The sequence below is a fragment of the Eschscholzia californica genome, unplaced genomic scaffold (assembly GCF_041429995.1).
Source record: "Eschscholzia californica isolate CP2 unplaced genomic scaffold, dmEscCali1.0.p SCAF_3, whole genome shotgun sequence".
In the NCBI taxonomy this organism is placed as follows: Eukaryota; Viridiplantae; Streptophyta; class Magnoliopsida; order Ranunculales; family Papaveraceae; genus Eschscholzia; species Eschscholzia californica.
The window spans coordinates 61,843,845-61,868,542 of record NW_028238420.1 but is presented as its reverse complement, the minus strand read 5'-3'; the positions used below and the strand labels follow the sequence as shown (position 1 = coordinate 61,868,542).

Sequence of the window (24,698 nt, the reverse complement as noted above, 5' to 3'; positions counted from 1 at the left end):
ATGTTCCGTCGTTGTAAGGGTAAATTTCGTGGAGAATACATATAGTGATGCCTACAAGTTCTATCAACAAGCCAATTACGGGATCAATAAGTTCTATCAACAAGCCAATTACGGGATCAATAAGTTCTATCAACAAGCCATTTACGGGATAAATTTTGTGCGCAGCAAATACTTTTCCGAACGATTTGGTGAATTAATATCTAACTATGCCATTATTCAAAAGAACTACCTCTGTGCCCTTTTGTCATCCTCTCGGCCACAAGGATCTACAGATAACAACTCACCTCACTCATTTAGGTTGTCTTTGTGTTTTTCATTGTACCCAGTGTTTACTCAGTGATGAAACTTGTTCTTCTACGGGTTGTTTGGTCTTCATTTCTTATTTTTCGGAGTCGTGGATTCTCAAAGGCCAAAATGCATTGTCTGGGTGTTTTATCATGGAATTGATAGAAAAATTCATGGCTGGGTCTAGTTTGGGCTGTTAGGAATGATTTTGTTAAAGCAAATGACTGGTTCTTGTCAATATCATCGTTCTTGTTGCTTTACATTAGTTGTCTCTTCAGTGTGGCACAAATTGTTGTGGATAGTTTAGAAACTCGTCTTATTCTTTTTGCAGAATTGAAACTATGTTATAAACTGTAAAAGTCTGGTTGCTTACTATTTACCTCAACAAGTTCTAATCACCCGCTAACTCTCTGTAATAGCAACTCATTCTAAAACATTTACTCGATTCGAATTTTAAAAACAAATTTTAACCTTTATCTGGGTTGACATGCTTTAAGTAATGTGAATATAACATCGGAATGACTTTTCTTACTGTTCGGTAGTGGCATCTTGCAAGTTTGCGTATAATTTGCAGGTTTTTCAAGACATGAAGTCCAATTAAGACACAAGCACATCCATAAACAGCTTTACTATCCCGCAATCCAGATTCTGTTTCGGGAGAACTAATCATGAGGTAAACACAGTCAGTAGCTATCAAGATCCAACTCGCAGTTTCTAATATCGTTTTCTGGATCAATTGTGTTACTACCATTACATTTCTGCGGCTATTGGCTCCACTGTCTTGGCGGAAAATTAATACTTTACCAAGAATTCTCCAACATAGAACCACAACAACAGAAAACATGGTCACGGACCATCCCCTGTATGACACCAACCTCCCTCCAACAACCAATACATCTTTACGGCAGACACAAGAGACACAGTCCCCAGAAAAGCTCGTCGATAATAGTAGTGCATCCAAGCCTGTATAGTAAGGCAATATGACAGCGTCTAGGTAAAGACTCGCGTGCAAGATTCCAGATATTGTGGACATATCAAACAATATGGACTTTATGGTGCCGAATAGGATATCCTGTTCGGGAGCGTTATTAGGCTGCTCAAACGCCAGGGCGGAAATGTTAAGCACTTGGAGTAGGACAGGACCTATGAATGTTGCCGAGTTTATATGATGACCCTTAGCAAGGGATACAAGAATAAAAGGAAGGGCAATAGGACCAGATGGTATCCAGTATCTCCACCATGATCTCCTAGTTCCACCAAAGCGGCTGCTTCCGCCGTTGCTGCTGCTGCAATCTTCTTCTTCTTCTTGGTGTTGTCGATGGGGGTGGCAGCTTTCGGTGCAGTTAAATAGGATCATCAAATCCTGAACGGTAAAGATTAGGGTCACCAGGTATAAGGTTGCTGTTAAGAAAAGAACTAGTTTGTCAACTATAGGCCGGTAATCTCCTCCTCCGGACGGGTAAGTTTGGTCGCAGTAATAATGGTAAGGACAATTGAGAGGGTCGGTTGTTTCTTCTAGTTGCCACCTGATACATTTGAAGAATGAGATGGTGATATTCTCCAATGACCATCCAGGGTGATGATGGCCATCACCATTAAGATGGTAATAATTGTGTAGGAAGTTCTGCTGCTGCTGCTGGCTATCTACTAGCAAATAACCATGGTTCATATTGATATAGTACTTCTTAAGGAAATGGATGTGAGATCTCCCCCAGGCAGCCTAGTTATTGTGTTAGAACTAAGGTTGGTTGTGGTGTGGTGGGAGGTGATTCTCAACTGGTGGTTGGCAATTGGCATGTTGTAGCAATCTTCCTTGGATAGGAGTTTGCCTCTCAACAACCCCAATTTGATTAAGATATAGTATTGTTTTATGATCTATATGTACATCTATCGTCTCGGGGAGATTATTGCAGTTGGGGTGAATATGTCGAGTAAGGAAGTGGAGAGAGAGAGCTTGGAGTCCAAGGATACTCTGATGGTTGGTTGACAATCTTGATCAACTTATGCATTCTTATTAAGATTTGGATGACAGAAAATTGGTCGGATTAAACCTGTTGATTTTCCGACCTAATCCATTCGGCTTGAACATTTTGAAACTGGCATTACTATAACATAGAAATTCACTTCCACCTCTCTCCTCTCACTTCATCAATAACTTCTCATTTGAAATCTAACGAAATAGCTTAATTGATTTGAGGCCAATTTTGAAGTAGTATTTGTTTTTTCTTATCTTTCCTTAATTTTATTTCCTAACAATTTTCAAAATATTTAACATCGTAATAGACTCTAGTCAGATTTCTAAGTATCTTAATTGACTCGGAAAAATTCATGGCCAATAATATACTGCAAGGTCCGCAATTGAAAATGAGAAAAAAGAAGGTATCTTCTATTTATATTTTTTCCAACACAATTTCGAATGCCCTTTGCACAAAAGTAGAGCACAAAAGTGAAATTTTATATATTATTATATACTGTATCGAATATAAGTACTCATTATAGTAACATATCAGTTACAATTGTGACATTATAAATTTGTTGCGTATTATTAGCTCGTGAGAAATGTTGAATGACTTGAAAAATGGGGCCGACTACAAGTCGCATAGTGATATGTCTCGCTCCAATTGGTCGGCGATTTGTCTCTCCTCATAGTGTGACAGTTTGGAACTAACTACATCTCTATTGGACTTGTCGGCAACCCTAATTTTCGGGCCATTTGACATTTGTGGTAGTCCATTTTCACGAGGGCATGAATGATGAAAATGTTTCCCCTTCAAAAGTAGGACTCCAGGAGCAGGATAGGAGGTGTGTAGTGTTTGTAATACAATATATTTTATATTTTGAGTCCCTAAATTTGAAAAAGTGAAATTGTTGTGCTAGCCTAGCTGGATGCCTGGATTACTTTAGGGATGTCTATATTTTTAGGTCACATCCTAGGCTCTACTCATAGCTACCCGTTAGCTAGATATGTTTAGAAAATATAGGCCACAGGCCACTACAATCATCCAAAAAATACAAATTTGTTGCTCACTGGTTGCATACGTAGTCAAACAAAAATGATCATAAACAACGAGCTTAAGGTGAGATATTGATTTGAAATTTTTGGCTCTTAGCACGGTTATCATTCTTAGGAGTCAAATTGTTTCGTTATTTGGAACATATAGTTTAGCTTAATGGAAGGGAAGTGTACTCAATACTTGGACTCGTAGACCCTCAGCAAAGAAGGACAAAAACCACCCCCTATAAAGTACATTTGTTCGTTCTGACCTCCAATCAAATTTTAAATCTAACTGTAAAGGAAAAAAAAACTCTACCGCCTACACAAACTAAACTTTCATTCTTGTCTAGTTTTAACAAAGCCACCAAGGGTAGGAAAGTAGTTAGAAAGAGATGTCCATGACCTTAAGGAACTAAGAAGAAAAAATTAGTTAATTATGTCTTCTTGTTTTTGATAGACTTTGACCCTTTAATCATGTGTTAAATATTGTAGTTATGGTTCTTCTTAGTAACAACTAGCTTCTCATGGGAAGAATCAAAGGTAGTAGGAGTACAATTTTAGGAAGCCCTAATTGCTTACTAGTTGTCATAGTACCACACATTGGGAATTTGGGAAGGTATAGGGTACCACCACTTTTAAATTGATTAGTGATCATTAAGTATCTCAATTAATAAATTTAATAAAGTTAATTGGCTAGAGAACTTCTTTGACAAAGTAGATTAGTAGGGAACCTAAAGAGAGCATTACAAGGTTAGAAAGAGGAGAATTGTGAAGTTTAGAGTGAATAGAATCACAGAAGGGAGAGAGCACTCTTAATAAGAATATGAGTTTCTCATGCACCATTGAGAATTTGATGAACTGCAGTTGCAATATCATCTGCTGATGACGATTCGAGCTTACAATCCTCTTCTATCTGCATCAACACCCAAAACACCACATCACTATTAAACTATGTCGTTACAATGAAATGTTATCAAACTACAAAAGCAATCATGGAAATAAACAATCACACACACAAACACAAAAGGCTATGTGGTTCGACCGTGAAACCTACTCTACGAACAATAATGTATGAAAAATAAGGTTACAGAGATTTCTGAAAAGATTTTGAGTATATAAATTATAACCTACTAACCCATGACTTTGCACCTCCACTATGTCTCCTAAAACCGAAAAACAAAATAGCTCACCTTATCTGATACCCTCTTATAAGACTAAGACGAACATAACCTAAATGGGCCAGGATAATTGCGAACCAAAATGGTTTTTCATGTCGCACTTCTGATTTGATATCGACTCATATTCAAGAAGCTTTTCAACAATATATAGAGAGGGAAAGCATATCCCACGCAACCCGCAACAACAACAAGCACCCAACAAGAAAATCTTTTATCATCTTATTAATATAACAAACTTTATAATAGTGATAGCATAGATTTTACATGAGTGGCCATTGTTGCTTGCAATAGATCTTAGATTGACAAAAATCATAAACAGAAAAAAAAAATTGTGACTACTGAATTTGAGTGGTGATGTATAATTGTTGTAGTTTTGTTACGAATATAATTTGCACGAACATATAGGTGAATGAAATTTACTTGGAGAAAAGTAAAGAATTTAAGAGATGGTTTACCTTGAGATTGAAAGAATAAAGAACTGATTGCTGTAAGGAAGTAACGTTAAGGTGGAGGATGGTGAGTCTAAGATCTTCGAGAGCGGCAACCACTCTGAGGAGTACGCCTGGCCTTCTTGGTGTTAGAATCTTCATGTTCGCATGTGTTTGAACCACTGCCACTTCTATGTCTGCAGCCACCACGCAACCGCACTTGCACCACTTCTTATTATTGGTGGTGGCGGTGGTGGCGGTGGTGGTGGTGGTGGGGTTTTCCTCGTCATAGTAGTGTATGTCATTGTGTTCCTCGTTCTTCTCCAGCTTCGGAAAAAATGAGGACGAGTAAGAAGTATACTGTGGGGATGAAAAGAAGCTTGTGAATGGAATAAACGACGAATTGGTCTCGAATTTGTTGTACTCTTCAATTCCTTCGTCTTCCCCAAATGAGGATGAAATTCTCGAACTCTTATTTGCCTCAAGGGAGTGTAATAATTGCTCTAGTTCTTTCACAAAATCTATGGCACCTCCTATAATTGAAGCCTGGTCCCCCTAATAAATTCCATCACAATGCTAATTAACAATTTATCCATCCTTAATTGGGTGGGTCAGAGCTAAAGTTAAATTCAAATTGATTGAATCACAAAAAACTTCTACAACAAATTTAGGTATTATTTACCTTTTGAATGAAGGAGGAAGGCATGAGGGAACGGAGTGCGTTGAGGTGGTCATTCATTTGCCTTCTACGGTTTCGTTCGACAGCAATGTGGGTCATTCTTTGGCTTTCGGCTTCCGCTTGGTTCTTGCTTGGCCTCGTTCTCTTTCGCTTCTTTCTGTCTCCAACCCCACTGGTCTCATGCCCCGTAATGTTATCATCATTTGTAGTAGTTTCCCCTCCTCCGTTCATGGTTTTCGGCCTACTATTACTACTTGGTAGATTCTTATCAAGAACCAAGGCAGGCGAAGGAGACAGAACCTCCCTCGTTCTGCAGTGATACTCCGGGGAAGAAGTTGTGGCCTCTCCCAATTCTCCATTCCAGCATCCAGAAGAAGATAAGACTGTATAATTTGGGCGTTCTTGCTGTTGCTTTTGCCAATGTTTGTTTGTTTCAGATTTGACAGGGGAATGTGCTCGATCCATAGAATTCTCGTGGGTGATACAACTTTCTAGCTCCGTCGACCCTTGAACCCAATGAGGTTCACTACTTGTGTAACTCCTCTCCCAAAGATTTCTCTGCTTCTCCTCCTGCTGCTGCAAACTCAAGAGCTCCAGGACATGTAGTGATGTTGATGGTGGTGCTGGTGGTGGTTCTGCAAATGGAGAATGGGGTGGGGAGTCGAAGCATTTTAACAAACGCAGGAAGGGCATAGGCGCCGGATTCTGTTGCTGCTGCTGGTGGTGGTCTTCTTCCTCCTCAAATCTGAAGTAGCTAACTTTGTTCATAACACAATTACTTCTTATTTCCCCATCCATATTTTCTCCATAGAACTGCAACAAAATTCCCAAAATAACATAAAAATCTAAGAAGAAAGATAAATGAGGGTTTCTTCATTGAATGAGCAGGGAATTGGTGGTTCAGACTCATCTCTCCTACCCAGAAACAGAAACCAAAAACAGAAACAAAAACAGAAACATGAAATAAAGTGTCATCTTTTTGTTATGTAAGAATTGAATTAATGAAGTCCATTCCAGAAAGGGATAATTTCAGATGAAGAAGTAAATAAATGAAGAAGAACAAGATAACATACAGAGTGGTGGTGGTGGTGGTTGGTGGGTCCTTGGAATTTCTCCATTACTACAAACTGAAATAGCAGTAAAGTTGTAGTAGCAATAGTTGTAGTTGGTAAAGGATATTATTAGTAGTGAAGTGGGGTGGTACTTTGAATTGAAAGCTTTCTTTATCTTTCTCTCACTATTCTAAGTATTCTTCTTCTTCTTCTACCGACCTGACCCAGACCCAGACTAGGTTTTGGCTTTAATTCTTCTACCCCTCGCCATTGGAACATCCACTAGTAATAAATGTGGAACCCAGAAAACCAACATCATCCTTCAAACTCTCTTTACTGGTTTAATGCTCCTACATTCTCTAACCCCTTTACTGTATTAAAGCTATCCCAAAATGGAGCTGAGACATTCTACTGTGTATATATGTATAATAGAGAGAGAGAGAGAGAGAGAGAGAGAGAGAGAGAGGTGGGTGGGTGAGGGAGAAGTGAAGGGTGGAGATTGGATGAAAAGATATGTATGAGATAAGTGTTTAAGATTTCCTCACATGTTAGAGAGAGGTCTGGTATTTACAGTACTAGTTGGGATATTCACAAAGCTAATATACTTTTTCACACTTTCTCTCTAAATAACAAAATATGTTATTTGAAGATCAATGTAGGGATCTAAAGAAGAATTGCATAGTGATCAAACTAAAAACTAAAGGACTCGCAAAGCGAACCCGAAATCTTCTCAATTTCTCACCTAGCCCGAATTTAACATCGTTTTCTAACTATTATGTATCATCATCTCCCTATCTCCTCTGTTGTTCCCTCTCTCTCACTCGTCCTCCGCCTCTCTTCTTTGATTGCCAATGTTGGAAACCCAACATTTCAAACAAGTTTAAAATGGAAACAAGAGGGGAAGCCTTTCATCTGGAAAACCCTTCTAAACGTATGGTTCTTTCGTCCGAAAACCCAAAATGAAGGGTTAGTGAGGTCTCAGACATAATGCAGAAGGGTTAGTGAAGTCTCATACATAATGGAGACGACTCGGGATTAGGGTTTTAAGTGAGTTATTTTCAATCCAATAAAATGAAAACCTTTATTAGTAAATAATCAATAGTTTTTGGGCTATACTTAGAGAGAGAGTCTGTCCAAATATCAAAAATATTATTTTCCAAACAACTAGCTCTTTAAATTGGTCATGTAGGCTCTATAAATAAACACCAGCCATGTGTATATATAGAGAGAGAGTTATGGCCTTGTGGGGTAGTGTTTTACCTTCACAAGGGTCTAAAAAAAACAACAGTGTGGGAAGGGTGAATTATTGGTGTGGGGAAATGGGAGGGAAGTAGCAGATTTGTCGAGCAGCGGGGACAGAGAGGTGTGGGGACTCTCGTTCCAACCGTACCCCCAACATTTTAACATTTTAGAGAGAGAGAGAAACTTTTATAGAGAGAGTTTTAGAGAGAGAAAATGTTGTAGTGTGTTGTTGGACTTGGGGGGTAATTGGATTGTGTCACTCTAATAGTGAGTGAGTGGTTCAGACTGTACAGACTGATCGGATGACGTTTTGTGACACACACTACTCCCCCCACCCCATAATACCATCTCATCATCCCTCCTCATCTTAGTACTACTACTCTATATTCATATTCCTCTCACTTTAACGTTTTAACTTTGGAGGAGTAGTACTATGGATGGATCCACATCCACTCAAAACCTCATGATGTCACTTTATATTCCTAGTACAATAATATCATAACAGCTATTCTATATTTTTATAGACAATGAATGAAGAAATTCACATTTCATATTCATATTTCTATCCATCACAACGAAAATTACAAAATACGTGTGAGGACATTCTAACGATTAAATTCTAAGGCATATCCAAGGGGTATGCCTCACAAGATGGCTATGTTTGTGATAAAACTCAATTATACACTTGTTCCTTTTCGTGGCTTCGGATTTTTTGCTAGTAAAAAGACATTCGCTCCTACCTGGAGCTCTGAAAGCCTTCATTAATGGACATCCTAATAAGGACATCATGTTAGCCAGATCTATCAAAGGGATATATGCCTCTTTGCTTTTCATCCCCTTCAACTCAAAACAGTTAAAAAGAATTCGTGAAGACTTCCATTAGTGGAGGTCCTCGAAACAGCAAAACCTCATCAACACAACTATCAAGAATCCACCAAATCAAGGTCCATTGCAATTGAAACAACATTGTTTATTTAAATCAAATATCTCCTTCAAACTAAAACTTAAAAATATTACTTTCCCATCGAGGAGGGTAGTAGCCTTTTTGACCAACCCCATATTATATTCAATCCTACGGACCGCCCTACGCCCCTACACATTTTGCGCCATATCATCAACGATTTCAATCGTTAAAATTTGTATTCGGTCTCTAAAAGGAACTCTGGGTTCGTTCATGACAACTGGGGGAGGAGTACTGAACGGTCTGAATCCAAGATATATATTCTAGAGGTAACGGGAAAATAATTCCCAACTGTTAAAGCTTCTTTATGTATTCATTTTAATAACTAAATAATTAATTAGACCTTTTCTAATCATTGGTTTACCTTTAATCTTGGTTTATGTTAACTTATTATAGTGTATTATTATAAAGCAGATTCATGCTAGCTAGGTTCAGTCCTAAAGGTGTTTTTCTTCAGAAAGTTGGTGGTGATAGGCAACTTTAATTGGGTGGAGGTCACACTCAAAAGTGTTTTTCTTCCTATGGAGTCAAAAGTGTTGCTGTTATTTTATATAAAAAGTGAAGGTATGAAGCATCTAAAGTGTTTGTTAATCAAGCATTGTGCCATTCTCCTCCCTTCACACAAAGACTCAAGAGTAAAGGCTTATAAAAGAAAGAGAGATACCTGCCGGATGCCCTAAGTTGAGTCCTCAATTATTTTCATCAGATTGTTTCTTGCTCAAGTCATGGGTTTCGTTTTCTCTGCTGTGGTTGAAGTGGCGTCAAGTAATCACCTGTTGGCTAGTCTTTTAAAGCAAATAGCTATTTATGTTAAACTCATCTTCATGGTTGCACTACTTCACATGGGTTTGCTTGACGATGATCAAGTAACGGTGTACTCTCCCTCGAGGTGTTGGTGGTGGTGGTCCGGAAATGATCAGCAAGACTCGGAAGTTCTCAGTATGTCAGGTGGTGGTAATCTGTTGAGTCCCAATATGCTGGATGCAATCAAGAAAAGGCTTCCAATAGTAAAATTCGGGGACTTCGCCGACAGATTGTCAGCTGCAGAAAGCATAGGAAGAGATGGTGATTGTCAAGTAGAAGACGAGTCGGACTCAGTTTGTGCAGTATGCATGAGTTGTATGGAAAGAAAGGATGAGTTGAGGGAACTACCAAATTGTTGTCATGTATTTCATAGAGAATGCCTGGATAAATGGGTGGATCAAAGTCAAATTACCTGTCCTATATGCAGATCTATGCTACTCTCCTCATCCTCCCAAACCCAGTCTCAAGTTCGACTTCATCATGAGCAAAGTAGACAAGAAACATGCAGCAGCAGCAATATATGGTTAGTAGAGAGGATTTCTTATCTCTTCGGCGAGGATCTTTGGTGATCGACGAACAATAGATTCTGGTCCAACGAAACGATGATCCTGACATATTACCAAACATGAATATTTATGATTCAATTGTATAGCTACTGATTATTGATTAATTCTTCTAGCCAATTTCTATTCCAGCCCAGATAATTTTCCTGTAGAAATAATATACATTCTTATGTTCTGATCAAAATTTTCTTTCAATTTATTTCTAAAACCTAGTGGCTTATAATACATTAGACCGAAATTCAAGTTATTAAACGTTGACAAACAAAAGATATAAACGTTGTTACTTCTTAAGTTGTATAATCTTAAACGATGCTTGTAAGTTTTTTTTTCTCTATGCATACGCCTCAAGTCAAAAACAGACCGCCTCGCCTCGAGGCTTATGCATCTACCAATTTTAACAACATTCAGCACTTCAAAGTAATGAACATAGATTTTATGAAGAGAAGAAATACGTAAACTAGCACCAGTTAGGAATGAACATACTAGTGATGTCGGCCAGCATCCTTAAAAATCAAATGAGTCCTCCTCAATCTGCCTCATGTTCACTCACGCACGGGTTTAACTAGTCCAGCATCAAACTTTGAAGCTCACGATCCTTCCCACAAATGGGTTTGAGATCATTTCATCTGAAAAACAACTAAGCCACAAATGAGCACAGTAGCAATACAATTGAGACATTGGAGAGTGGCATTTGACACACTAGTGGGGCGGTGTTTCAACACAACACAGCCACACCAGGCACACGGCACTGGACTGTGCCATGATGTACCACAGCTCCATAATTGGAGCACGGCACGGCACATCGGCACGACACAGTTCGTGCTGTTCCAAACTCATTGCTTGTGGCGTGTTTACCCATCATACATAACAAGGGACTTTGACATTAGAGAGAACCTAATTGGATTATAAACAAACACATAATCTTCTCCAGTTAACCGCAGAATGATACAAGTTATTAGCAGTTATGCTATTATCTGAAGCTATACATTTCCTTCATAGATAAACCTTTCACTTTGGGTCGGAAAATTCTGATATACCCACTTCTTCAGTAGATCTGTGAGAAGTAATAAAATCTCCTTGTTTCAATTACAAACAAAGATGTGGCTGGAAAGACACTCGGACAGTGGTATTACATCAGTAATTTGTCTCTTGGAGTGGCAACTTCTTCAAGCCGATTCCAAAGAAAAATTAACATTGAACAAACATTCCATTATTGAACCAATATTAGGTCTTCCATGTATTCAGATAGCCTATAACACAAAATATTGGGGTTGCTATATCATAGATGGACAAAGGGATCAATATGAATACTTGAAACCCTAAATCTTAAACACAGGACAACTAGATAATCTTGTAAACTACAATAACTAGTTAATACATACTAATATCACAAATTAGGAGATATAAGAATCAAAATTCTAGATTAAGCAATCATAAACTAATAACATTACACATTAGGCAAGTATAATGAAATTTGGGGAAATATAAGTGAGAAAAAACTAAGAAATTCAAATAGATTGGACAATAGTAGAGCTGATTCACAGAATCTTGCTAATTGATTAATCTGGATAATTGAACAACACAAATTAACCCATTACAAGATCTGATATATTTAGATGACTACATTAATAACAAAAACTAGCAGAAAGAACATTAGAAATATAAAGAGAGAAAAGGTTTTAGAGAGAGAGAGAGAGATTTTAGATAAAGATAACAGATCAACCGCCAAACCCATATAGGGTTCTTCCCTGTCTCTTGAGAGCATAAACGACATCCATGGCAGTAACAGTCTTTCTCCGAGCATGTTCAGTATAAGTAACAGCATCACGGATGACATTTTCAAGAAAGATCTTCAAAACACCTCTGGTTTCTTCATAGATCAAACCACTTATACGTTTCACACCTCCTCTACGAGCCAATCTCCTGATTGCTGGTTTAGTAATACCCTGAATATTATCTCTCAATACTTTCCTGTGTCTCTTTGCTCCTCCTTTCCCTAAACCCTTTCCTCCCTTTCCTCTTCCTGACATTCTTCTTCAAACAGATTCTTACTTACCCTAAATGAAAAGTGGAGTTTCTTTTAGGTTTCTGATGATGATGATGAGTGATTTGATGATAAAGAAGAAGATGAAGGCTTTTTATAAGGGGGATTAGGTTTTGGGTTTCTCTTTGTTTTTTTTCATTTTGCCGCGCAGATTTCGCACCAAGGATTTTGATCGTTGGATTTAATAGTTATGGACGGTTCACATAGTCGATCCGCGTGAATTTATGTTATCTCTTACTAGCCGTTGGATTTATATACATGGATTCCGATGGGGATGCCCAATAACAAGTCAACTACTTGGTCAGAATAAATGGACCTAGTCAAGAATTTGGGGTGGAGAAAAGGGTTTAATCTCGTTTTAAAGAACTATACATTTGGATCCCAATATTTGACCATCATCTATTTTGATCTCCTTTTAAATAACTTCCTTAAGAAAATATATCTCTACTTTTTATCATTAAACTCCAAATATCCTCACTAGTATAATACGACCCCCTGAAATTGAAGATTTGATTCATTTGAAAATAAAGTTACGAGTCTCATTTGAGAAACCCCCCCAAATAAAATAATTGGTCTAGAGTTTTAGTCCAAAACCCCAACTTTAGAGTTTCAATATCTGTTGGCCATCGTTCTCGGTGTCGATACTTTTTTTGTGGGAGAAAGTAGAAAGAGAAGAATATGAAGATTGAGAAGAGAGCACGTGAACATTAAGGAGAACTAAAGATCAAAAAAGAAAACAAACACAAGTACAATGGAGAAGAAAGAATAAAACCTTACAATTTTTGAGACAAGGGGCTATAAAAGAGAAGTTGGTCAACTAGTGGGACCAAAAGAGGGAATGGGTCATGTGGCGGGGTCTAATAAGGATTTAATCTGGAGAAAAGTAGAAAATCCGGGTCGCGTATCCCACATAAGAAGTATCCCTTTCACAGTTTCACTGTCCGTCGTATCCGTATTTACTCCAAGAAAGAAAAACGGACGACAATCGGAAAACACACAGTTTCAGAGCGAGCTCGCCGAATCACAATACAAACCTTCCGGTAAGCCTCTCTCTCTCTCTAAATGAAATTCTAGCGTACAATGTTGTAATTGCTTCTATTCACGTTTTTAATTGAGTTGTTGATTCTAGGGTTCCCACTTTTGTTGTTCTCTCTTCTATGGATTTTTATCTTCATTTTCTCCATTGATCTTCCCTTTTATTCATATATGATTTTTCATTTATCTACGTAATCTGTATGAATTTATCTCAGGTTTTACTAGTTATTTAAGGGTTTGTTGTCTAAATTCTGAGAATTGATTTGTTCTATAACTTGCACCTCTTTGGGGGAGGAATCCCTTTCATTTCTATCATTGAATGATAGAATTTCAGGTCTTTTTTATTGATCAAGTCTTTTTATTTGTTGTTCTCATGGCGTCCACATTCATTCACAGCCTTAACATTTACCTTATTCTTTCCCACCATGGATCCATATCACCCATTTTTGTGATTGTTCCTGGCTTCTGTGCTTCCTTCCGCAGTTGGCGTGCAAGGTTTCAGGTGGTTTTCTCGTCCAACATCGAATTTAAGCTCAAGAACCCGCCCCCAAATCAGTTATGGCCGAGGAAACGATGCCCGTGGTCGAAACAGAGGAGGAGCATGTGGCACTTGATGAGGACAACTTCGAAGAGGAGATGGATGATGATGTTGAAGAACCTGCAATAGAAGAGGAGGATAGAATGCAGGAACCCACATATGAACATAAGAATATGGAAGAAGCAGTGGAAGAAGAAGTAGAAGAAGAGCGTCAGACAGCTGATGATCACGTCAAGCCTTCATCATCAGAAGATAATGGAGCTCAGGATGCTGTCAAATCGGTTGAGGATGTGGAGAAGTCAACTGCACCCATTAACGAGAAGCAAGCAGAAAAGCATGCCGAGCTTCTAGCACTTCCTCCCCATGGGTCTGAAATATTTATTGGTGGGATGCCCCGGAATGTCACAGAAGAAGATCTGCGAGACTTATGTGAGCCAATTGGTGAACTTGTTGAGGTGAACATCAGAACTTATTATATTGATACGCTTTCCCTGTTAGATTTATATAACTTTTATTTTCTTTCACCTTATTGTGACAGGTAAAACTCATGAAAGACAATCATACAGGAGAAAGCAAGGGTTACGCTTTTATAACATTTAAAACAAAGGAGTTGGCACAACTTGCTATCGAAGAGTTACATAATAAGGAATTCAAGGTTATTTTTATTTTTAATTCGTGCTTGTTCTTGATAGGCAAGGAGAATACTGATTTCATTGTATCTCCCATTTTTCTGATTTATAGGGGAGATCATTAAGGTGTTCACTCTCTCAAGCTAAACATAGGTTGTTTATTGGGAACATTCCTAAGAGTTGGACTGCTGAGGATCTACGAAGGGCTATTGAGGAGAATGGTCCTGGAGTTGACAATATTGAGCTCGTAAAGGTGTATTTATCGTGCTGATCTCGAAAGCTGTTATCTTACATAATGCACAGATCACCTGCTTACTGTGTTGACACCTTTATCTTGCTTTACAGGATCCACTATATTCGAGCCGAAACCGTGGTTTTGCTTTTGTTGAGTATTACAACAGCGCTTGTGCGGAATATTCAAAGCAAAATATGTCCAACCCAGACTTTAAATTAGACGGCAGCACTCCGAGTATTAGCTGGGCTGATCCTAAGAGTGCACCTGATCCTTCAGCTGCTGCTCAGGTAAAGGTTAATTTATTTTGTTTTACTATCCATTCCTTATAACCTCCTCTAGAAGAAGGTTAACTTAATAGAAAGAATCTAAGAGTGAGTTTGGATGAAGGATTCAGTAAGAATTTCATTTCCTTGGCCTATTTGACAAATTGAAATCCCTCAGAGTTGGGTTTCTGAAGGAAACACATATGCCTCTAAGTCCCTTGTTTTGGTTACCACCTCCCCTCATGAAAGACGAGGGTCATTTCAACCCAAATGCGTACCTATACTTATGCCCTAATCTTACAATTAATAGATTATTCTTTTCTTTTCAGTGGATTTCTTTGATATACCATATGTTCGCAAAGATCCAAGTCCAACCATAGGAATTAATTTGTTCTCATGAGTTTGGCATGTAGATATTCACTAATCACTACCATCTTTTAAACTCTACAAAGTGATCACTGTTTTACCCAAACTCATGTACCTAAGTACAGAATTGGGCATATAATAAACGCGAATAGATTTTGGACTGTGATTATTCGCAGACAATAATTGATGCAAAGAGGAATGAATTACTAGTATGGTAGTTGTTTGTAGCCGTGTCTCGCTAATTTACTTGTTTGTCAGTTTGTCTAGACTGAAGCTAGTAACGTAAACTTTCTTTTGCGTGTCATTGAAATGTTAGAGAAATATGATGCTATTATTATTCAACATAAAGTATCACTTTTTGTGGAAGGCTTGCCATTTCCTATCATTTTATTTCCCTTAATTTGAACAAAGGCTGAGCTTTGACTGCTGTATAACTATAATGTGAATTGGATTCATCAGGTGAAGGCCCTTTATGTGAAGAATTTGCCCGAGAACACTACAACTGAACAGTTGAAGGAACTATTCCAACACCACGGGGAGGTCACGAAAGTTGTAGTGCCTCCTGCTAAAGCTGGGCAAAGCAAGAGGGAATTTGGATTCATCCATTTCGCCGATAGGTCTAGTGCGTTGAAAGCTGTGAAGGAGACCGAAAAATATGAAATTGATGGTAATATAGTATTCCATGTTGACTTAAAAACTACAAGCAACATTAAAGCTTGAACTTATTATACAATCTTGGAAAGATGAACTGTCCTCTTCTGCTAAAGGTAAAGGGTTTAACAGAATGTTGGTGACGTTGTCTATAGGTCATGTGTTGGATGTATCACTTGCTAAACCAATGAACGAGAAGAAATTTGATGGAGCTCATTCTTACAAGCCTGGGTTTCTTCCTGCTGGTTACCCCTCTTATTCATATGGAGATCCATACGGACTCATGAGGTCGGGATATGGTGCTACTGCTGGATACCAGCAGGTAAGTCGAAATTTTTATCACCTTATATCTTGTTTAGTCAATAGTGCCCTTCGCTGTGAATTTGCATTCTATAACGGATTCGTTTGTATTGAGCAGCCAATGATATACGGTAGAGGGCCCATGCCGGCAGGCATGAGAATGGTACCTATGGTTCTTCCTGACGGAAGGCTTGGTTATGTTCTGTAAGTGGTGTTAACTTTCTTATACGTGAAATCGTCCAAAGTTGGAAAAGAAAACTCATATTTTGGTTTTTCCATGTGGTTTCAAAATGTGCAGGCAGCAGCCCGGAGCACAAGGTCCTGCAAGTCCTCCTCGGGCTAGGAGAAATGATCGAAGCAGTGGGCCACAAGGGAGAGAGGGAGGAAGTAGTGGTGGCGATGGCAGTCGTAGTAGCCGTAGATACCACCCATATTAAAACCATGTGGAGTCTGGTAACTGAGGTTCATTCTGCTTCAATTTATTTTTACAATACTTAGATAGGTATAGAGCTGAAAAGAAAATGAAACCAATAAAAACAAAGTTGGGACATAGATTTTGTTTTTGTAAGTCTCTCCCACCTTGGCAGATGGTTTAAATTTGAGAAACTATTCTATTTGATGACATTACATGTATTTGAACCACAATTAGAAGCTAATCAAACTTTGCAGCTAACTTCTACTAATATATATATATTTGATTATTTTCACAACCATATATCGATTAATCAAGAACACGATCATCTATAATGTCCAAATACACGAATAATAACATTTCCAGTCGGTCGTCTATACCCAGGCGGCTTCTCCACCTCCTCCGGCCCTGTTATTTGGTATGCCAAATCCACTTCTTTTTATATTCTGAAACACTGTGTACTTGTAGAGCTTTCTCACTCCATTTCTCCAACTTATCTTCTCCGATTCCTCCTCGCGTTTGCAGTGTTCAATCCCACTCCAGAAAATCTCATTTTCTCTCACTAAACTGTCATGGCTACTACTTGTTAGAAAACTACTTAAAACAGGTCTTCTGTGAACAGAAACACCGATTGCTGGATCTAAAGAAGACCCATCATTATCAGTTTCCGTCCTCAACAAGTCATCAGGATCGCCCTTGTTGTTTGAAGATATCGATGATTTTTCTCTCTCGCGGAGAACTTTTACAATAAGCGTCTTGAGAAAGTTCATTACTCGAACAGCATGCATCAATGCAGTTAAGGGATCGGCCATCTGCCAAAATCGAAGACAATGTCAATTGACATTTCTTTATTAGAAAACAAAACTGAAAAGATCATATTTGAATAGGTAACCTGAGTCATGTTAGGTGCGAAAACCATAGCAATGTTTCGAGCATTCATCTTGTTCTGAGGTTCATGTTGAACAACATCTGCCATTAGATTGACTGCCCAATCAAGCAATGAAAATTCTGTTGGTTGTAGTAATCTTGCAACCCTAACACACTCTTCTTTTGTATTGCAATTCATTATCTGTTCAGGTGAAAGGGAGTCCAGAATTCCTTTAGGAAGTTCTCTAAACCATGCCTATCCCCATGTCATTAAACAACCCGTTAACTGTTTCCGACATAAAAGTTGCACCGAAAACCAAAAGAGAAAATTTCAGCCTTTGAAATTTCAGGCAGATAGATAGATAGATACCTTTATTAAACCTGCAAGACAATGCACATCGATGTCACACGGAACAATTCCCTTATTTAGTTGGCTCCGGACGTACTCCTCTTGGTTATCCTCGCCTGTGATTCGGAATATACCTTCTGCCTTTGAGCACAAAATGAATTAGCAAGATCTTATACAACTGTTAATGGTAGTAATATACCATCTATTAGAATGCAAGAAAGAAAATGGAGAAACATATTTACTTCAAGACCTCCGTCTGAATACAAGCGTTTTTGCATCATGAGTAGAATAGTTGGGACACTGTTGCCTCTCTCGTCGAAGGAACATTGCATCGATGAAGCTGACACTCCAAATACACTTGCACTGTACAAGAGAAATTGAGAATTAGTTTGGACCTAGACTGTGCATAAGGTGTAAACTGTAGAGATCCCAAATTTAGAATTAAGATTCAAGTAGCCTTTGTTTTTTCCAAGCCAGATCTGGAATCTACTAAAGGTTCTGAAATGACCGGAGGTTTGACACAACTAGAGTAAGAGTTCAGATTGTTTGTTTTTTTCTGATGAAACGTGATGTCTGATTTGTCAGAATTGCTGATCTGGGCGATTTTTTGAGTACATTTGAGTCGAGCAATTCAGATCTAGATGAACCAGATTTAGATACTCAGTAAAGCAATCTTACCTTCGGAACAACTTTTATAAATGTTATCTACTAGGAGAACCAACAAATAACCATTTAATAAACTCTGACTAAGGTAGACGATTCAAATTGTTTGTTTTTTCCCAAGTCATATACTTACATTTGACCCAAAGTCTGACTTAAGAGCAAGTCCAATGAGTCCCGGTCCCAGGGCCCTTAATTCACCTTTTCATTCAAATTTAAGGGTCCGGGCTCAGACCCTCAAAATCGACTCCAATGGGGAGCGGTCCCAGGGCCCTTAAATTTGAAGTTTCTTTAAGTTTTTTTATTCAAGTTCTTTAAATTTAAGTTTTTTTATTCAAGTTTTTTAAGTTTAAGTTTTTTTGTTTAAGTTTTTTTATTTAAGTTTTTTAATTAATGAGTTTTTTTTATTTATTTTTACAAAAAAAAAAAGGAAAAAAAATAATCCCACCGTTGGATCACCGTTGGATGTGATCCAACGGTGGGATTTGATCCCCAAGGTGACCGCTGGGGATCCCCAACGGTCCCTTGGGAATCAAAGGGCCGGCCCCTAATAAGGGGCCGCCCCTTATTTGGTTCCGCCCTCCGCCCGGGACCGGCGGGACTCCAATGGGGAGGATGGGGTGTCCCGGGCCCTTAATTTGAATTAAGGGCCCGGGACTCCTCCCCATTGGATTTGCTCTAACTCAGAGTCAAATTTGGAAGTTTGTTTTAACTCTGTTTGAATAGCTTTGGGTTGATTTTGGTCTATTTGAGTTTCACGATTCAGATTGAAACATTGAAAACAACACACCACCTAGACATCAAAGTACTGGAAATGGAAAGAAGATATACAATTAGAAAAAGTAAGGAAAAAAGGGAAAGCAAGACCTGGCACTGGGAACCTTTGTGGGGATTTCAGGTTGAAACTCAACAGGTAAGCCAAGGAAGCCATTAAAACGATCAAAAGTGACATGAGAGAGATGACAGACATCAGTTGGCCACCCAATATCCATGGAACTACTATTATTAATTTCATCCATACTAACACTGGTACAACTAACCACCAATGACTTCCTCAATGCTTCAACTAGTACCTCCAACATTGGTAATTGATGATGATGACTCTGTTTCACATTTCTTGTGTTTATCTCTCTAAAACTAGCCTCTTTCTCAGTACCCACTATAAGGGGTGTTGAAATTGGCTTACTATTACTTTTTTCCTCTTCCATTTCTTCTTCATCGTCGTTACTGAGGTAGAAAGATGGACTCGGTGGAAACGAATCAAATGGGTTACTCTGTTTAAGAACACAAGACTTTGATCGAAATAGTTGAGTAATCATTCTTACCCAGGGGGCAAAAACAAAGAACAAGAGAGCAAATTACATGGGAAGAAGAGGAAGTGGGATAACAGAGGAAACTAAATTCAATTGGGGGTTAATTGGATTGAAAAGAAGATGGATTTGGTAGAGAGAGAGAGAGAATGAAATAAGTAGGAGAAATGGTGGGTTGCTTGAACCGGTTGAGAAAGGGTGAATGATTGGTTAGTTAGATAGATAGTGATTTGGTTTTTTGTTATTATTATTACTTTGTAATGTGATATTGACACATATACTTTGTAAGTTCAATACATGTAATCTTCACTTTACTTCTTACAGGGGCAAAATATAATCTCAAAGGCAATCGCGTCATTTTTTTCCCTTTTGTCTTGTTAGCTACGTAGTTCGTAGGCGATGCAATAAGATTTTTTTTTTGTTGAAAGTTGCGATAAGATAGATAGGAGAGAATTACATCATTTCAGTAGAAATTGTTATCCAAAGTAATTAGCCAAGTAGATAACTTTTGACACTCCTTTCATTGCAGGTAGATTTTCAAGGGGGGTTTGTTAAATTAGGTTTAACATAGTATTAAAATTAGTGTCTCGGCGATGTGTCGGGACCTAGTAACTTCTCCCTTATGTGGAGGGAGAGCATCGAGTGGTTCTATTCTTAACATTGAGGGGAGGAATCCTGTACTTTGGAATTTCGTGAGTAGATAAACTTCAGAATAATCTTTTTCTTGTAAGTCGATTTTTAAGATAATATTTCTTCTTGAAATTATTGTTCACTAAAAAAACGCGTGTTACCGGCCAAAGGAAGTGGACTTCAAAACAACCACCCATTTAGAGTAATTATTTATTTTCTCTTTTCTTATTGGTTTGGATGGATGAATGAAATAAACTTCAAATCACAAGGGGCACGACAATGTTTGAGTGAGATCAACATCTCAATTTACTCTGGTTTTGTGTTTTTATGTAGTAGTGAGATATTGAATTGGTCCACAACCCCCTGCAGTTTTGACTCCATATTATCTTGAACCAAACCATAAATTTGGGCTCACTATGGGAGGGACCCTTGGGGAGATGAGGTTTTTGGTTTTACTCTTCTAGCTTTTGAGTTTTGTTCACATCCATTGGCAACAATGGCACATGTTCCTTTTGAAGGTGTCTTTAATTATTGATAAGGCTTTGTTCAGCCACAAACAATAATATATTTCTTTTGCACTATGAAAGATAATGTCATTACTTACCCGCCAAAACTTTTGAAATTTATAGATATTAACTATGTTTTCGCTTTCAAATTGTGACTAACTGGTTGATTTACTCTCCACAAGTGTCAGGTAGTTCGATTCGCCTCAAACGATAAGAAAAAAAATTTGAACGTTTTCCAGAAGAACCCTTAGGGACCGAAAAGGAATTAATACTGAAAAAATCTTCAAACTCTTAAATCCACTTCATCTCTCCTTCTCTCTTCCATTTCATCACTTATTTCCTCCAATCCATCTATCTCTCTCTCCACCTCACCCTCTTCTCCGAACGAAAGTCAACGGTGGACCACTTTTTTCGGCAACCATCAGTTCAAGAATTTTTTCCCTTCTTTTCTCTCTTTCTTCTCTTTTTCGTTTCTTTATTTTCTTCTCTCCCTTTCTCTTCTTCGCCCTCTCTCTGCTCTCTCCGCCTAAGAGGAGGTGCCCCCTTCGCTAATTTGTTAAACCAAACCGTGAGACCTTCGTCTCGATCGGGAACGAGATCCAAACGAGAAGGTCTGGTTTCCAAATCAAAACCAAACTTTCTTGTTTAGATCTGGTTCCCGGTCCAGGCGAAGGTTTGGTAAACGAGACTACTGGTAAAGGGGGCTCCTCCCCTTCGTAGAAGAGGGTAGAGCGGGAGGAGAAAAAGAAAAATATATATAGATTTTTTTAATTTTAAAGTCGCTGAAAAAAAAAAAAAAGTGATCGGCCAAACGACTTTGGTTGGAGAAGATGGGGAGGTGGACAGATAAAGTGGAGGAAAGAGGGTGAAATGAGGTGGATATAAAAGTTTGATGATTTTTTTTAGTATTAATTCCATTTTGGTCCCTAAGAATACTTACGGGAAAATGATCAATTGGTCCTAAAATATATTGGTCAACTAGATATGACTTAAAGGCCAAATTCATTTTGAGTCCAAAAAGTAATTTGTTTGATTTCTAGTCTTTCATCTTCATCTCTCCTACCTTCGGGCACCACATTGGGCAACCACTACCAACTCTTACCACTTCAAACCATCCATTTATTTCTTTCTGTCTATACCTCTCCATCTCTCTCTCACTTGGAAATTCTTGAGAAATTTGAATGGGAAATACATTACTACAAAGTTAAGAGAAATTGTCTCTATCTAGAGCATTGACAATAAAAAGATTAAAGAGTTAATTCCTATTTGGCCTCCAAACATGACAACCTCACCAATATAGTCATTCAGATTGTCCTACAATCATTTTTGTCCTCCTAAGTCGTACCTAAAAGTTTCCCCCTTTACTCATTTTTCTATCTTCCCTTGAGAAGTTGAAGATGAATTAAATTTTGAGTTACAGAGCTCAAAAGACTAGTTTGACAATGTAAAGGGCAAAACAGTAGTCGGTCGTATATCGTTGTCATAACCCACAAAGAATTGAGGTTGATAAACCGTTACAGTTAATGATACTTTTTGACATGTCGTGTACGTTGAGAGGTCAAACTTGGTTGGCATGCTACATGCACGTCAATACGTCATTTGTTATATATGTCTTTGTTATTAGAACAAACACCTTGTGTTAAAAAAGACAATGATTTTTTTTATCACGAACCACTTAATAGTGCAAATTAGGTGCTTTGTTATATTCATTCAATTAGTATGTGATTATCATTTATCAACTCCTCTCCATCCAACCACCTTACTTTATTTCCTCCTTAATTTATAATTTCTTGCTTTATCTTAAAGAATTTCACTGTTACACCTTTCATAATTTCAACCATGCAGTATTTTTGTTTCAACAAAAAAAAAAAAAAAAAACCATGCAGTATTTCATTAGCTTATAGATCGAAAGATGTTCTATGCAATGTCACAAACTAAATTTTCTTGTTATACAATGAAAAATTGACGTATGAGAAACAATCAATTTTGATATTCATATGTTTTTGTTTTTCTTCATTGTTAGAATCTAATTCATCTAAATCAAATTGACTAATCCAAAATACCCATTTAGACGAGATAGCCACCATTACTCAGACATAAACTATTTGAAATCTGACTCAAATCAATTAGAAACTTGTCATAAATTTCAGATGTAACTTTGTGTAAAAACAAACATTAAGTTAATTAGTCGGGAGTAAGTGCACTTTCCGAAATGTAGGTATTTAATTCAATATGATGCACTTTCCGAGGTGTAAGTCGTATTTATTAGGTAATAGCTCAACTTAAAGACAAACAAGATACTTAGATTTGTTAGTATTGACCTATATTATAAAATGTAACCTAATTTGAGACTATGTCACTTAATGAAGGTGGTAACACTAAAAAAGAAATTGGGACCATGAATCCTTCTTAATATGATAAAAACAAGCATTAAATTTGTATACATATGGACAAATTGGAGAGAGAGGTATAAGTTAGAAAAAGAGAGAGGGTGAACAATTACACATATGGACAAATTTCGGGAGGAAAAAATTACTCAATAATTTACGAATGAAACTACTATTTTAGAAAGTGATAAAAATTCATTTGACAAATTTAGAGGTCAAAGAACTTATGAGACTTCGGCCTAATCAAGAGTAAAAGTTTAGAATTAGTTGACAAAATCCAACCAAATAGGAGTCTATATTAGTGACTTAGAGAAGGCGGGTACATTCCAAAATATTACCAAATGTGTGGAGGTCTCTAATTATCTTACAAGTATGCTACCATCATCCTTGGGAATGTTTCAAAGGAAAAAAAAATTGGTTTTCACCTTCTAAGTCTCGAATTCGATACATCTAACAAATAATTAGAGCAATAGAGAAACATCGCACCGATCAAGTATTGGACTTTCCTTCTATGAAAACAGATAAGCAAATGATTCCTCCACTTTGAGTCTATTCTAACTATCGACTAATCTCTGTTGGACTGGAATTTGCATTTCATCAAGGCTTTTCTCATGTTATTCTTGAAAGTGCCTCTCAGAGCATGTTAACAAGTAACAATCTAACCTATTGGTGTCTACGACCATTGGTCTCCTATATCACACACTTGGCGTGGAGTTTACATCAATGCAACTTTACTTTTGTTATAAACTTGTAATACTGAGGCCAGGGGTAAGAATCTGTGGGGACCGACAATCCGCGGACAGAGTTGCCTCATATCTGGATGGAACAGACAAAACCCCACTTTGACCGCTCGGAGCCTCGGACCGGTGAACTAAACGGATAGAGTAAACATAATTTTTCCTCAAAACGTCCGTCCGTGTTCGGTTAATCTCTATGGACTTGCCGGGCAATGGTATGTCGGGCATTGAGTATATAATACTAAATGGTCCAAGCAAATGCGTAAACTTAAAATTTACTAAAGTAACAAATTTACAAAATCATCTCATAAAAACAAAAAAAACAAATTTACAAAATCACAATGAGAAGAATACAACTTAATGCAAAACAAAAGTGTAATCGATAATATCATCATTTGATGGACACTTTGGTATTTGAGTCATGTATTCGAATGTGACATAAGTGTTGATGTTTAGATTAAAAATCTTGACACGCCACTATGTTGCCAATCAAATCGACTTCTCAACCGATGACCTTCATAAGCTTCAAAAATTTAAATCTAATAAGTCGGAACAAATGTCAAAGACTCGAAATCGAACTCATGAAACCTAA

General features: G+C 37.8%; 5 protein-coding genes across 8 annotated transcripts; 1 reads left to right on the top strand and 4 right to left on the bottom strand.

Annotated features, from left to right (window-relative positions):
- Window positions 1-607: 607 nt before the first annotated feature.
- Window positions 608-3,757, bottom strand: LOC147552913 (uncharacterized). Its single transcript, XM_086666341.1, has one exon. It carries the CDS (start codon window positions 1,952-1,954, stop codon window positions 752-754), a length of 1,203 nt encoding a protein of 400 aa, XP_086522467.1. The 5' UTR covers window positions 1,955-3,757; the 3' UTR covers window positions 608-751.
- A 1-nt stretch (window position 3,758) lies between these two features.
- On the bottom strand, window positions 3,759-7,806 carry LOC147552912 (transcription factor bHLH67-like). Of its 2 annotated transcripts, XM_086666337.1 has the most exons (5): window positions 6,639-7,470; window positions 5,569-6,378; window positions 4,914-5,441; window positions 4,118-4,193; window positions 3,759-3,807 (listed from the first exon to the last, which is right to left on the bottom strand). In XM_086666337.1, exons 1-5 carry the CDS (start codon window positions 6,681-6,683, stop codon window positions 3,803-3,805), a joined length of 1,464 nt encoding a protein of 487 aa, XP_086522463.1. In that variant the 5' UTR covers window positions 6,684-7,470; the 3' UTR covers window positions 3,759-3,802. The 2 variants fall into 2 exon arrangements, with proteins under 2 accessions (XP_086522463.1, XP_086522462.1); XM_086666336.1 differs by lacking the exon at window positions 3,759-3,807 and having other exon boundaries at window positions 3,921-4,193; window positions 6,639-7,806.
- A 3,921-nt stretch (window positions 7,807-11,727) lies between these two features.
- On the bottom strand, window positions 11,728-12,265 carry LOC147552911 (histone H4). The gene has a single exon (XM_086666352.1). It carries the CDS (start codon window positions 12,215-12,217, stop codon window positions 11,906-11,908), a length of 312 nt encoding a protein of 103 aa, XP_086522478.1. The 5' UTR covers window positions 12,218-12,265; the 3' UTR covers window positions 11,728-11,905.
- LOC147552910 (heterogeneous nuclear ribonucleoprotein Q-like) lies at window positions 12,265-16,931 on the top strand. Of its 2 annotated transcripts, XM_086666335.1 has the most exons (9): window positions 12,265-13,271; window positions 13,750-14,259; window positions 14,343-14,459; window positions 14,546-14,686; window positions 14,779-14,955; window positions 15,757-15,964; window positions 16,104-16,270; window positions 16,367-16,452; window positions 16,547-16,931. In XM_086666335.1, exons 2-9 carry the CDS (start codon window positions 13,825-13,827, stop codon window positions 16,683-16,685), a joined length of 1,470 nt encoding a protein of 489 aa, XP_086522461.1. In that variant the 5' UTR covers window positions 12,265-13,271; window positions 13,750-13,824; the 3' UTR covers window positions 16,686-16,931. The 2 variants fall into 2 exon arrangements, with proteins under 2 accessions (XP_086522461.1, XP_086522460.1); XM_086666334.1 differs by having other exon boundaries at window positions 13,139-13,271; window positions 16,104-16,452.
- On the bottom strand, window positions 16,803-20,121 carry LOC147552909 (rho GTPase-activating protein 5-like). Of its 2 annotated transcripts, none has more exons than XM_086666339.1 (5): window positions 19,404-20,121; window positions 18,119-18,239; window positions 17,898-18,017; window positions 17,553-17,783; window positions 16,803-17,472 (listed from the first exon to the last, which is right to left on the bottom strand). In XM_086666339.1, the coding sequence occupies exons 1-5, from the start codon at window positions 19,853-19,855 to the stop codon at window positions 17,035-17,037; spliced, it is 1,362 nt and encodes a 453-aa protein (XP_086522465.1). In that variant the 5' UTR covers window positions 19,856-20,121; the 3' UTR covers window positions 16,803-17,034. The 2 variants fall into 2 exon arrangements, with proteins under 2 accessions (XP_086522465.1, XP_086522466.1); XM_086666340.1 differs by having other exon boundaries at window positions 17,553-17,729; window positions 19,404-20,062.
- Window positions 20,122-24,698: the final 4,577 nt, after the last annotated feature.

What these genes read in the sequence shown, in the direction of transcription:
- LOC147552913 (XM_086666341.1), bottom strand. Translation starts at nt 1,954, where the DNA reads ATGAACCATGGTTATTTGCTAGTAGATAGCCAGCAGCAGCAGCAGAAC.
- LOC147552912 (XM_086666336.1), bottom strand. Translation starts at nt 6,683, where the DNA reads ATGGAGAAATTCCAAGGACCCACCAACCACCACCACCACCACTCT. An exon ending in CTTCCTCCTTCATTCAAAAG is followed by an intron (nt 5,442 to 5,568) that starts GTAAATAATACC and finishes GGAATTTATTAG; the next exon opens with GGGGACCAGGCTTCAATTAT. An exon ending in TTTATTCTTTCAATCTCAAG is followed by an intron (nt 4,194 to 4,913) that starts GTAAACCATCTC and finishes GTGTTGATGCAG; the next exon opens with ATAGAAGAGGATTGTAAGCT.
- LOC147552911 (XM_086666352.1), bottom strand. Translation starts at nt 12,217, where the DNA reads ATGTCAGGAAGAGGAAAGGGAGGAAAGGGTTTAGGGAAAGGAGGAGCA.
- LOC147552910 (XM_086666334.1), top strand. Translation starts at nt 13,825, where the DNA reads ATGGCCGAGGAAACGATGCCCGTGGTCGAAACAGAGGAGGAGCATGTG. An exon ending in CAATTGGTGAACTTGTTGAG is followed by an intron (nt 14,260 to 14,342) that starts GTGAACATCAGA and finishes TTATTGTGACAG; the next exon opens with GTAAAACTCATGAAAGACAA. An exon ending in ACAATATTGAGCTCGTAAAG is followed by an intron (nt 14,687 to 14,778) that starts GTGTATTTATCG and finishes CTTGCTTTACAG; the next exon opens with GATCCACTATATTCGAGCCG.
- LOC147552909 (XM_086666339.1), bottom strand. Translation starts at nt 19,855, where the DNA reads ATGATTACTCAACTATTTCGATCAAAGTCTTGTGTTCTTAAACAGAGT. An exon ending in ATTCAGACGGAGGTCTTGAA is followed by an intron (nt 18,018 to 18,118) that starts GTAAATATGTTT and finishes TTGTGCTCAAAG; the next exon opens with GCAGAAGGTATATTCCGAAT. An exon ending in GTCTTGCAGGTTTAATAAAG is followed by an intron (nt 17,784 to 17,897) that starts GTATCTATCTAT and finishes ACATGGGGATAG; the next exon opens with GCATGGTTTAGAGAACTTCC.